The 13,792-nt window shown below is 52.1% G+C and overlaps 1 protein-coding gene across 4 annotated transcripts in view; it reads right to left on the bottom strand.

Annotated features, from left to right (window-relative positions):
- Gnb1l (G protein subunit beta 1 like) overlaps positions 1–13,792 on the bottom strand; it is a 64,651-nt gene that overhangs the window by 13,673 nt on the left and 37,186 nt on the right. For 2 of the 4 annotated variants that reach the window (XM_060370038.1, XM_060370039.1), the window contains 4 exons: positions 11,836–11,998; positions 10,870–10,989; positions 7,654–7,752; positions 3,294–3,509 (listed from right to left, as the gene is read on the bottom strand). In XM_060370038.1, the coding sequence (XP_060226021.1) occupies positions 3,294–3,509; positions 7,654–7,752; positions 10,870–10,989; positions 11,836–11,998 (598 nt within the window). The remainder of the gene's footprint in view (positions 1–3,293; positions 3,510–7,653; positions 7,753–10,869; positions 10,990–11,835; positions 11,999–13,792) is intronic. The other 2 variants (XM_021645181.2, XM_060370040.1) reach the window with 1 other exon arrangement.

The raw sequence follows: 13,792 nt of genomic DNA, 5'->3' as shown, positions 1-13,792 counted from the left end.
CTGAGTATGAGAAAGCTCTGCAAGGACATGGAAGAATGTCAGGGCCCCGTGCTTCTATATTCCTCATATACAAATAGCAGTGTGCACTGGGCACACGATCCCATTGCAAACCCCATGTTCTGCTTTAGGATGCCCAGATACTCTTGGTGCACAGGGAAATAACCCTGCAGTTTTCTGACTTGCTGCCCCCAGTGGCTCTGCCGAGGCCATGACTGTGGCTCAGCCAGGACTGCAGATGGACACAAGGCTGGGACTTTCTGCCGAGCACACTGAGCTTGCTCTGGCCCAGGGCTCAGTGGAGGGGGGTGGGGTGGGGAAGAGCCTTGTTATTACTTAAAGACCTAAAACACTATTGGCTGTAAATCAGTCCCTGCTTCAAGGCTATGGACCCTACTCCATGTGGAGGAAGGAGCGGGGCCTGGGTGCCACCTGTACCTGACAGCGCCTGAGGCTCAGACTTGATGGCTCGCAGCAGAGACACCTCAGGGAGGCAGGCTTGAGGTTCTTCCGGCCCTCTCCAGTAAATTGTCCTCTGCAGGCATCATACCGGTCATAGTGGCCCCTCCCTGACTGAGCTCTGGCCTGGGCTCAGGACCCTCCAGAAGGATCTGTGGCCACCAGTGGCTCTTACAACTCATGACCTCAGGTGCCAGGAATGCTCGGCGCGGCGCCATCTGGTTCTGATTACCCATGCTAGGCTGCGGGCGCCTCAGCCAGGGATCTGTGTCCCGAGTGGCTGGGAGATTGATTTGGGCTCCTCAGAGGCTTTAGCAGGAGGATGTGAAGAAGGCACGTCTGAACCACCATCGGGCTTGGGCCAAGGCAGGCAGCCATATTTTGGTGCCATGGCACTGCAAGGATGCTGGGGACTGGTGGCCATCTCGCTGGCTCTCAGGTGTTAAGAATGATTTCAAATAGCTTGTCTCGGCAAATTACCAGATGCTTCCTTCCCAGAGGCCTGGGCTTTACAGAACCAGGATCTCTGGGGCCTCTAGGGCCAGCACCAGACCTGACTCTGGACCTTCACCAGAGTCATGAGTCATTCCCACCCTCCCAAGCAGAAAGGCAAGCTCAGCAGGGGGGCTGGGGCTCCCCACCTCCTTTGATGTGTACTGCTGAGTCAGGCCCTGCCCACCTCACCCCAACTACTTCCATGCTACAGTTCCTAGCTCCCCTTCTGCTTTAACTTTTCAATTCATTAGTAGAGTAAAAGTTCATCTCTGGACTGGAACAGGCCCATAAATTAAGTCTTAAGTTCCAGCAGCTGTTTCCCAAACATGTTGGGACAGTCCAAGAAGACATGGGCTGGAAGGGTTTCTTCCCCGGTGTGGGGGGTAAGAGGCTAGAGTAGGAGCTGTACAGAGCTGGCGGGAGCTGCCTAGGTGTCAGCCCTCCGCCTGCAGACTGAAGAGAGTGAAGCCACAAGGGGCAATGGATGCTGGACCCATGGGGATGCTGCCATTTTCCAGGCTTCAGAGGCTGCAGGGAGTGTGTGAAAGAGACCCCAAAGCCTAATTACTGGGCTCAGCACCTACTGAGGGGGCACAAGACACACAAGCTCAATGGTAGAGTAGTGACTTCCCCACATGCTCACACACAGGCCACGGTTCTGAGGGCTTAGAGACTCTTCTGCATGTTGGAGGTCCTTTCCTTTACAGCAGGGGTGCTAAGTAAAAGACGATGGGTGGACGTACAGGACAGTTTTACTCTGAATTCACCATGCACCCAAGCACAATAGGACCCATGGGGATGGTCAAGGCTAAGAGCTACTGATCAGAGCCTGCCTTTCCAGCGGGTCTCACTGCCCACCTTCCTTTTCCTATTAGGCAGTGCTGGTGAGAAGGCCAGGTTGTCTATGCTGTCTCTGCCCCTCAGTGGGGCACTCCTGGATGTGCTCCTGCTTAGCCATAGTCACCGTCCCCAACCCATGGTACATCATCTTTTTGGGCACCTCTTACAGTTCTAGTCCACATCAGCTTCCTTCTGCTCTAGGACGTCCCTTGACTCCCATCCACTGTCCACAATCAGACCCTTTCTCAGAATGGCCTCATGATAAGGTCCTAATCTGTACCTTGGGTTTAGTGATGCTCTCAAGACCCTGGTGCCACCCAGCATCAGCTGAACCCTGACTTTCCCAAAGCACTCACATACCTCAGGAACTGGTAGAGGCACTTAGACCTGGCCCTCACGTGCTCTAAGCAAACCTGATCCTCAGTCACAAGGCCTGAGCTGGGCAGAGTGAGGGTCCTGAGTAAGGTTTCCTTCCCACTTTGGGAAGGCTGCAGTAATGTACTCTGAAGTAATGAACTATTGGTGGGTGGAGGCAACCTGGGCCATCATGTCCCCACAGAAGGGTTGACCTGGCCCCAGCTCTGTCCTAAATGCTCTGGCTAAGTCCAGTGAAGCTGGGAGATGGGCTATGGCCACATAATGCTATACAGGGCATGGAGCTCTCCCATCAGGGCTGCTTCCAAGGCTAAGCATGTCCTCCGAGACTCTGGGGAACAGGTTCCTTTCTTACCCTGAGACTGTGTACCCAGGCCACCTCTGGGGGCCTGGCAGCCTGTCATCTCCCAGGTCTGCAAAAATCCAAGTCGGATACACATTCCACAACCTCAGCCATAACCCCTCTATCCCAAATGGGGAACCAGTCATCTGGGCCCCTTATACTGTACTCTGGGGGACAGAGGCAATCCTGGGGCATACAAACTAAGAGAGTCCACAAGACACTGTGGGATCATCTCTAGCAAGCCCTGCTCAGCCAAGGACTTACTGCCTGGTGGGTTCTCCTGTTACCTGTGACCAACAGTCTCCCTAGGACCAGCTTATAGCTCCTACCAGGTCATGGCTTTGCAGCGCTTTCCACCACTTTTCCTTTCTTCTTTCTTTTCTTTCTTTTCTTTCTTTTCTTTCTTTTCTTTCTTTTCTTTCTTTCTTTCTTTCTTTCTTTCTTTCTTTCTTTCTTTCTTTCTTTCTTTCTTTTTTCCTTTGATTAATCAGTTCCTTACTGACCACATTCCTCTGAGTTTTCACAAAGGAGTTTGGTCTGCCTGGACACTACATGCCTTTTTTCTAGATGGACAAGACTTGATGGCTGTTAACCCAAGGTCCAGGAGAAACCCAAACCATGTGAACGGTGAGCCCACACCCACTGGCCCTTGCTCCCCTACTGCCTCCAAGTGATTAATTAGCTAGGGAACTGCAGCCGCTCCTCTTCATGCCTAAATATTGTTTCGGCCTATCAGACTGTTAGTGCAGAGCAGGATAAATGAGGCCCGGGCCTGTGCACTGACCTGCAGGGACTGCTGGGCGTCCAGACTCCAGACAGCCAGTACCTTCCCGGCAGAGCCTGAGACGCCCTTGGCCTTCTGAGAATCGAAGTCAAGGCCCATGACAGGTTCTTCATGGCAGGCGATTCGGCTGCACACCTTCCGCTCTGAGATGTCCCACAGGGTTACCGATCCATCCTCATAGCCAGCCAGAAGGAGGGGGCGGAGACTGGAGTTGCTCTGTGGGGAATGGCACAGTGGTTGGCTCTCAAAGGGTCTTGTCTTCAATGAGCTTGAGGGCTGTGGGAACAGCTATTTCTCTGGCCATGCCCAGAAGTGGGTTGGCCCAGCCAGAGAATAGTTCCTTTTGCTTTCCACACAGCCAGCAGCCTCCCACATGCCTCTCACGGAGCTGGCAGGGCCATTGCTGAGTACCTGAGGAGCTGGGGGTGGAGTGCAGAGCGGTTGAGCTGAGCCCCCAGGCCTCACATGATCATGCATTTCCACTTACACTGGATCCCATCCAAAGCAGGGATGGCGTGATACCCACTGGCACCCATTGACACCCTGGGGTGGCTAGGGACAGACTCATCCTTCATCATCACCCCCAGGTGTAAGACTCGAAGCCAGTCCTTATTGAGGCTAGTCATCTAGAACCACCAGGCAGGAAAACTGAAAGCTCAGTGAAAAGGCTTTTCTGGGCTTTGTTAACGTGGCTGCAGAAGCCCCCACCCTTGGAAGTTTGGTGTGAGAGGCCCTCACTACCGTGATGGATGAGGGCGAGGGTCAGAGGGCTCTTCGCCCTGGGCTGATGCTCGTTTATTTAGCCCCTGAAACAACTACAAAAGAAGAGTACTGCAGGATTCCAAGTCACCCTCAAGGACATACCATCAGTCCCTGAACTGCACAGCAGCCCAAGAGAAACTGCACAGGGCTGAGCACGGAGGCCCAGGCTAGCTGGAGGCCTATGGCATGCATCTAACAAACAGTGCAAGGGCCAGGGCTCTCTGGGTCAGCACAAGTGGTGGTATGGTGGTAGGGCACCTTTGGGGGACGGTAGGACAGGGCCCACTGTAGACCAGCATCTGGAAGGATGGCTATAACAAAGAGGGACACAATTGCCAGACTTTCTGCAAGTGCAGTGAACTTACCAAGGCCAGAGCTGCCATAGATGTGGCCTCTATATGTCCCCAGAAATGGATGGTAAATTGATTGTGTCCTGCTGGTGATTCAAGTTCACACATATAAAACAGGAAGGAGTGAGGCTCCTGAGAGGAGGCATGACACTTTCTGTGTTTTCCTGGGTGATTTATTTTTAGCATCATCTTCAGTCCCTCTCCCCTAGGGCCAGAGCCCACACTGTGTGCTTTGACCATAACCCCAAGAGGCAGGGTTGTCCCAGGTCTCTGTACATGTCCAGTACCTGGTGCAATAGTTCTGCCTGGCTCTGCAGAGGCCCTGTCTGCACTGCTGCACTGTTCCTAAGCTTTGTCACAGGGATCAGCAGTGTGCTGGTGTTTCTAAGGTCATCTACTTGGAAGTGATTTGTGCAGACCATACTCTCTGCCCTACTGGCAGCCAAGCCCCTTCACACAGGCTGCTTAGACAAGTAGCTGTGAGCTGGGTCATGGCACAGGTGGTGCCAGGTGCAAGAATTCTAGAACCCTTTGCATCCCAATGAGGAGTACATGCCAACTCTTGTCACTCTTAATCACCAGCCACAGTATGGCCACCTGGTAGATGCTACCCTGAAGTTCACTTGAGAGAACTGTGTCAGGCTACAGCCCTAGCAGTGGTCTGTGGTGACATCTATCGCATTCCCACAGCTCTGGCTATGCTGCCTCTCTTCACCAGGCTGCTTTCCTTGTTTTCTGAGTCAGGGCAGTCCAGAGCTCCCCTCATCACTGGTATGAGTTCTAGCTGGTATGCACAAAGATTCTGACTATGAGTCCTGAGCAATATACATTATTCAGGGGCTACTAGAAAGACCCTTCTGCCATGGAGCAGGAGCCAGACTGGCCCAGAAGGTAAGCCTGGGATTTCAGCCCCTGCCAGTTACCACCACAGCCCAGCACCTGGCCACATCATTCTACTAGTTCTACCCTGGTCCCTGTAGCCTTCTAGTGACAGGCAGCACAGGCTTGACAAGTATTCTCGTAGCCAGGAGGCCTCTGGTGGCCACAGCTCTGACGCTGCAAGGCCGAGCATCTGAAGTCATCCTGCCCTGCCCTCTTTAGCAGCTCCTTGTCCACAGCTGGGACCGAGAGACAAAGACTGACTCTGAAGCCTCTTCCACCCTTTGAAGTAGGGCCTGAGTGATGGTAGCAGGACAGGGGCCTACAGGAACCCCAATGCTGTGTACTTCAACTCAGCTAGAGAGGCCCCAAGACTCAGACTGGAAGCCTTCTCTGAGGGTGGGTATGGTGATGTTAGCCCAATTTACGGCCTGGAGTTATGTAGCAACACAGAAGAGCTACTTTGAGGCACAAGCTAAAAATGGCTCTGAGTATTTCAGAAAAATTTATCAAGTCAGGATACTTTGCTACACTCAGATTAGTGAGTTCCTATCTTAGGATTTCTGGATTTAGGAGAAAACAAAGAGCATTCCTATAACCAGAGGGCTTTTGCAGCTACAGGCTTCATGTTGGATCTGTATCACCAACAGAACCATGATTTGTCCTTCTGTCAACTCTATTAATTGCCTTAACAAGTTTGTACATCCCTTTCTACACATTTTTTTTTTTCTGATGGAATTTTTACATGATTGTGCAATGACCTATGTTTCCCAGGGTACAGAATAGGATCGGTGTGGCCACAGATGCCTGTGCCAGAACCTGTATGTACTGTGGTCACCCCCTAGATACTAGAGTGTAAGTAAGCGAAGGCAGAATGAGGGTACATTTATTTCCTCAGGGATGTGGCCAGAAGCTCTTGGGGAGCCCCATCGGGACACACTGTAGCAAGAACTAGGCTCCGCCTCTAACAGGTTGCAGACTTGTAGGTCCCAGGAGCTTTGTTAGATAGGGTCTCAGAAGCCCTGCCGTGGCCACCCCCAACAAGGCTTTCCCCCAGGAAGCTGCATAGCAAAGGCGGCACGCTAGGACCAGCTTACTGAAGACTCCAGATCTAACCCAGCTCTCTCACTTAAGAAGCTGTAGGGAGCCGGAGGGGATGGCACAGTGGTTAAAAGCACTGGCTGCTCTTGCAGAGGACCCAGGTTAGATTTCCAGCACCTACATGGTGCTTGTCTGTAACTGCAGTTCCAGGGATCCAAAGCTATCTTTTGACTTCCATAGGTACCAGGCACACAAGTGGTACACACACATTCATGTAGACAAAATACCCACATATAAAGATAAAAATTAAAAAAGAAACTGCAAGGAAAGCCACACGAAAGCAGGCCAGACATCTTCCTGCCATCCATCCAGACAGAATCCCTGGGGCAGGCACAGAGGTGCCTTTCCCATGCCTCCTGAGGGTCATGCAGGCAATTCCAAACTGAGCAAGCCCATCATCTCATCTCACTTTTTAGAAGAGTTCAAGGAGGCAGCAAGTATAAGACAGAAATCACCAATGAGAACTAAAAAGATGGCCAAAGGGTTACAAATCCCTCCCCATATGGGCGCTAACCTCTGACTCGCCCACTGTTGTCTGTACCAGTTAAGAGGCTGAGGCTTCCAGGTCTCTTTGCAGATAAATACAGTAAATAGAGGTGACCCAGAAGGGAAGGATGCTGACTTTGATGTGGCCCTGGAAGGCCTCACCTTGTAAAGGTCTGGGGCTTTGGAAGGCGGAGGTGGGGAACTCCAGACCTTAGGCTGTGATGTCTACCTGGGTCCTAGTTTCTGCAACAGCCCCAGGAGATGGTGCCTGACCCCCCAACAGAAACAGCAGTCAAGAACAAAGAAAAATGGCCACAGGTTGGATATCTATGGAATGGCCATGGGGAAATCATCATGCTAATGTTCCTCTATAAGGTCAAGTCAAGGAATGACAAAAATGAATGCCTAGCACAGTGAGGTCCACAGGCTTGTTGACATCAGCTAGCCTTTTCCCCAGCCTCAGCAGAGCCAAGGACCAAGGTGCTGAGGAAAAGGGTACATTCTTCTGGGAGCGGGCCCAGCAGCTGACCCAACTGTGCCCACCTCACAGCCACATCTGGGGCATCCATGCGGCACACTGTCCAGGGCACCTGGTTTCTCTGTGATGTTTCTCTTGGGGTACCTTCCAAGCAACAGCCAAGAGAAGCCAACGTCCAGTCAGCCTTGGGCCCCGGAGGACAGCAGGTACATGTTCTCTAAGGGATAGTAGATTTGATGACAAATCCAATCCCGAGTGGGCATGACTCAAGGTTGTCGGGTGTGGCTGGCGCACGCTGTCTTACCTGCCACAGCCCCAGGCACATGGGCATGCCTGGCTTGGCATCCGCCTCCGGCTTCAGGGTGCACACTGACGTCTTGGATGGCATCTCCAGAATCTGAACCTGACAGTGAGAAAACAAGCTGATTTGGGCTGATGCCAAGCCAAGTCTCTGCTATGCAAACAAGAGACGTTTAAGGCGATTAGCCAAGGCTGCTTCGAGTTTCTGTCTGTTCCTCTCCCTGTAGGGGCCTGAGCGCAGAGCCTCCTAATTAGTCTGTAAAGGCTAGAGGGCTTAGATGCTCCTGTGGTCCTTGCAAAACAAATGCTCACATCATTCCTGAATGACCAACCTTTCACCAGCAAGTAGCTACCACATGCCTTTCCCCATTCTGTCATTTGGACAAAGCAGGTCTGGCCTACTTGGACCTACTTACTTGGGCCATTCTCCCTCCTTTGCTTGTCTGTCTCTCCTGGGTTACGGTTTCCAAGGTCCCTCTCTGAATAATGATGTAAAACTCTTGTGTAGCAGGCCTGGGACCCTTCCACTACCCTATAAGCATGCTACCCAGGGCCAAGGCCAGCACCACTGGATCCTAGCTTTCCAGTACCCAAGTACCTGACTTGCCAACCCAGACTGAGATGCCAGGCCTTTCTGTGCCTAGGCTGAGATAGGCCTTGTGGTCCACATAGCCCGTGTGGATGTGCAAAACCAAGTGGACTGCTCATATGCGGGCCAGCACCATCCTTAGTGTATGGCCAAGGCCACGAGGCCCAGATGGGATTGAGTTCCCAGACACCCTGTATCTAAGGTGCTAAAACAGGACCCTCATTCATTTGGGGGGATGTGAGACCTCTCACATGAGCTCAAAGAACAGAAGGGCCCCACACAACACGCTGCAGCCCAGGACCCAACCAGATGTTTCCTATGCCTTTATATGCCTGGGGTTCTACTGCACTGTGATGTATACTTTCTGGTGTCACGTGAGCTGGGTGGGTTCTGGAATCTCTGAGCTTCTCTAGGTATCAGCAAGAACAACGGTCCATGGTAAGTAGCAAGAGCATGAACACAAGCCCGCTTAGCATGCCCTGGTTTCACACAACAGAGCTCCCAATAGATGGGGAGTTATCAACTGGACAGCACGTATGTGGTGTGGGCAGGCTGGGAACGATGTCCGAGAGGCCAGAGCCTGGGCAAGTGAGAGCTGCATTGCCCTTGCCAACCTATGCCACATAGAACCTTATCTGCCACAGCCACAGAGATGATTCTCTATCAGTCACCTGAATCCTATGGTGCTGGGTCCAGGGCAGTTTCCAGGCAGGAAAGAATCCCAAGCACATCAGTTAAGAGCCCTGCCGATGTGTCCATTTCTGATAGATGGGGCGGGGGGGGGGGGTAGGGTGCTCTCTGGCAGGGTAATCTCATCAGGGTTTTTACAGTGATTGGAATTCCAATATTCAAATTGAGCTGTAGAAATGGCTCACAGCTATCTGTCCCATCTACTGCAGATGAGTCTTATGGCCCCTGCCTTTGTAGCGGCAGGGAAACTTGTTCAGGTCTTCGTCCGAAGAACACTTGGCTGCCTGTGGGAGGTGGTAAGGGAGAGTCCTAGGCCCTGGTGATGTTGTGGGGCAAGACATCAGGATGGCTGTCACAGCTCTAGAGATGGGCTGGCAGGATAGTGCCCAGATGAAGGGGTTTCAAGGAGGCAGGAAGGTAACTGCGAAGTAGTATCAAGTGACCAGAGTGGTTGCTGACTAGTCAGACTACACAGCAGTACCCACGACCCAAGGGCAGAGGAAGCAGAATCCATGATGGGAAGGGGTGCCCAAAACATGGAGGAAGCCAGGACAGAGGATAATGTAGAGTAGAAGGGTGGAACAGTACCAGGGGAAGTAGAGAGGGACAGTGTGGCTTTACAGTTGCTCCCAGGACAGAAGGTAGAAGAAGAGGAAGGGGTTCCTAGCCACAGCCCTGTCTCCTCAGGCCCATGGGCCTCCTCAGCCAGCAGCACTGAGTAGGCAGCTCCTACTGGTGCTGGCAGATCAGGCCTGTGCACTGGGTTAGGCTTGGCTCCTGCCCAAGAAAAGTCATTTTGTCTCCAAGCAGATCTAGTTCATAAATAATGAGATAGTAACAGGCATTTATTTGTTCATGATTGCATTTAAATCACCAATTAGGAGCTACATACACTTTTCTTGCCAGTTTGCCAAAAACCTGTTAAAAGTTTTATTAATGTGAGGGGTAGGGGAGTAGCTTCCTCCTGTACAGCAAGGCAGGCGGTACCAGGTCATTCTAAGCCACAGAGCTGTAAGATGCTACTATGAGGGTTAAAGAGACCTTAGAAACCCTCAGGCCAAGAATCAGTATAGTCTTCCTCCGTGCAGGTCACAGGCCCTGTGCAGCTTTCACCAGCTTCCTGGCTCTAGCCCCCAGTGCAGGTGGCATTGTATTTTCAAAACAAATTTATTACATTTATTTATGTGTGTGTGTGAGTGTGTGCGCGCACGAGTTTGTGTCTGTTTGAGTGTGTGCACAAGTCTTGTGAGTCAGTTCTCTCCTTTCACTATGTGGGGTCTGGAAATTGAACTCGGGTTGTCAGGCTAGGCAGCAAGCACCTTGACCCACTGAGCCATCTCAACAGCTGGATGCCGCATTTCCAGAAGCAGCCAGCACATCCTGGGCAAATGGTTGTTTTCTAGTCGGCCTGGAATCTGCCTAAACTGGGCCCTGAAGAAGCATAGCTGGCTTAGGCCCAAACAATGCCCGGGAGCATGCTCCCACCCCTCGCGGCTGTCTGGGTGGCCACACTTGCCCAAACCTAGCATTTTTCCTTCTGGAAACAAAAGCTAGAGTTGGGTGCCAGATGGAACGCTCCAGCATCTGTAGGAGGCTCTCTGCTCAGGGGGGCCTGGGGAACCAGGGTAGGCAAGGCAGCTGCCCTGGGTTTGACCTTGGGATCCTGCTCTCCTGATATAGGATGGGTGCCTCCTACACTCACAACACATACCCCAGATCAGGCTCCTAGACGGTCCTGGGCTCACTGTCCCTCTTCTTAGCCCGAGCAAATTTAAACAGCTCCTACCTAAGGGCCTTTCCCATCCAGCCTCTCTATGCTACCATAATGGGGTCTTCCTGAGTTCCTGGGCAGGGACAGTTCCTGCCATGGCCTGTGGACTATATTGTGTATCTGTGACTTCCGTATCCTTAGACTGCTGCACTAACCTCCCGAGAATGTACCTGTGTGGAGTGTAGTCCCCACCCTTCACGTTGGGGTTTGAACATGGTCCTGGCCCTTTGGTTCCTCATCTCTGGCCATATGTTGTACCCAGAGCTCTGCAAACAGGGCGGCAGCTGATTCTATGGAAAGAAACCTTGAGATAAGCTTAGTTTACTCTTATAGAAAGCAGAGGGTCCTGGTGCTGCAGCCTGGCTCCATCTCCTGTTACTTTGGCCTCATTGCTGTTGGGTTGTGGTTTTCAGATGTCTTTTTCTCCTGTTCCTTTTCTTTTTACTAGCATTTGTAGAACAGCCGGTTTCAGAGGAGGTCTGGATGCCCGGAAGTTCCTCTTTACTTCTTCTTGCCCCCAGACTTGCTCCCATTCTGGCTTTTGAGTTCAGGTTTTATCCTCCCTTCCTAAAGCCCTTGGCCACACCTACCCTCACACAGCTCCAGAATCTTCTGCATTTTCACCGTGTCACAGTTCTGGCCCTGACTGTGGGCTCCTGTTGCTTCAGTTTTCTTCAGTGTGTCACTATATTGGCATCTCTGTTGCCTTTTCCATCAGGCTGACAGTGTACCAAGGCCCCCAGTTTCTGGAGGTTCCTCTCTGAATATATATTTGCATGTATATGAATATGTGAACAGACATGTACTGTGTGTGTTTGTGTGCACATACACGCAGGACTGGACACAGTCCTAAGTGGCCCTCCTCCAGGAACAGTGTTATGCAGGGCACCAAGGTCTGCCTGAGCCCTCCCTGGTTTTCACTGTTCTCTTGGAAGGATAAGACCTCACATTTGACCAGGCTGTGCCTCAGCCTGAGGCTCCTAGAGATACAGTGAATTAGGCAGGCTGTAGCCCTGCAGCTCACAGAGTACTGCACCATCACTGGACCCTCCTTACTGGGGGAGGACACGTATGTCTGGTTAAGACAAACCCAGTGTCATTAGTGTATGGAAGGAGCTCCAAGGGCTGGTCCTTACCTCATCACTGCCCTTCCCCGGCACAGCAAGCATCCAGCTTAGCTGTCCCCTGGTCAGAACAGAGCTCCTGCAGAAGCCCACACTGTCCAGCTGAACTGAGTCCATGATAGCGTTCCTGCCCTCTGCCAAGTCCCACACACACAGCCGCAGGTCCCGGCCCTGGCTGAGGAAGCAAGGGGAGAGGTCTGTGAGACGTTGTAAGCATATATGTACCCACCTGGACCAGCATCTGACCCTTAGCCCTTCAATGCTGGAAAGCTTCACACCATCCAAGCTGGAGGCCTCCGTGAGGAGGGTTTCTCTCCTAGTGTTCAGCTGAGTTGGCGTCCAAGGTGCTGAGGCCAGGACATTCAGTAGACTAAAGATGCGGACACTGAGGCATGCACCTATGGCTGGCCTCCTGTCGTTCCAGTGCCACTAATGCACCCCTTGTACCCCCTTTCTTTCTGTAGATGGTCTTTAAGGACTCAGAAGTCTCATTCAGGTCTCTTCCAAAGTGTATTTAAGACCTAAATTCACTCTACATGCCATGCAAGCATGTTGACAGCAGCTCTATGCATCATCACCCGGGCTGGAAACAACCCAGCTGCTCTGCAACGAAGAATGGCCAAGTATGCTGTGCCACGGAGTGCCCCTCAGCAAGGGACGGCGCCGGCTGCTGACACATGCCGCAGCTGGAAGGAAGCTGAGCCGTGACTTGTGAAGTGAAAGAAGCCAGATCTGAAGGCTCTGCAACATGTAACTACCCTCCTGTGACATTCAAGAAAAGGAATGGGCACAGGGATGGAGAACCGTGAGAGAACTGACCACAGTGGCGGCTCTGGGCTTTGTGGGATGGCAGGCTGCTTTGGGTGGCCTTTCGGAAATGGATGCATGACGGCACTATGCCAAACCCGCAGACCCACAGACAGTGTGACTGTCATTGTGCACAGTGAGAACAGCCCCAGCCAGCTATGCAAGAGCCCAGGAACCTCTGAGGGACTGCACTATGACCGTGTGGATGACAGTGCACTGGGGCAGGAAGCACAGATGGAAGCTGACCCGAGGCACATGGACAAGCGTTGACTGAAGACTGTAGAAACTGTGGCTCTGAGCAGGCCTGGCTCTTTACAGGCGTCAGTTCTGCCTGCTCTGGAAGAGCAAATATAGGAGGCCGTAGTAGATATAAGGATGTGGTTCCTTTCCAAATAGCTGTGACCGTGCTGGTGAACATACAGAACTGTGGGTCAGGTCAGAAGCGAGAGGTCAGTGTGAACATGTGTGTGGCCAGACACAGGCAGATAGGAGACATGGCTGAACACAGGTGAATGTGACAGTATGGGCAATGTAGGCCCAGGTGTCCCCCTGTGCCACCCCTGGACAGCCCAGGGGCTCACTGTTTTTCTAAACACAACAACCAGTTTTCTGAAGAGATGTTGATGCCTGACCAGAGGTAAGGAAAAACCAACCTGGGTTCAAGTATCTTGCAACATTGGGGAGTAACGAAACATTAACAAAGCAAATGAAACAAAAGATGCTATTGGCACTGAACCCTTTAAAAATCCGGGGTTCACCGGGCGGGGCGGGGCGGGGCGGGGCACAATGGTGCTTGTCTACAAGGGAGAGACACACAGATCTCTGTGAGTTTGAAGCTAGCCTGGTCTACAAATCGAGTCCAGGACAAGGCTACCCAGAGAAACCCTGTCTTGAGAAAACAACAACAACAACAACAACAACAACAACAACAAAAGAAAAAAGAAAAAAAGAAAAAGAAAGAACAAAAGAGGGAAGGGGAACCAGGGACAGTTCTTCCTCCCAGATTCGTCAGTTTTGATTAAAGCAAGACTCTACCAACAGGAGCGGGGGTGGTACGAGGAAAACAGAGCCCCGCAAGAGTACACAAGCCAGAACCATTTCAGACAGAAGCCACTGCTGAAAGCTGCCATTAGTCGCAGAAGCCAGGCTCGAAGCGGCCCCA

This window comes from Meriones unguiculatus, chromosome 17 (genome assembly GCF_030254825.1).
Source record: "Meriones unguiculatus strain TT.TT164.6M chromosome 17, Bangor_MerUng_6.1, whole genome shotgun sequence".
NCBI classification, from domain to species: domain Eukaryota; kingdom Metazoa; phylum Chordata; class Mammalia; order Rodentia; family Muridae; genus Meriones; species Meriones unguiculatus.
The sequence above is the reverse complement of the archived record's forward strand: the minus strand, read 5'-3'. Positions and strand labels throughout refer to the sequence as shown.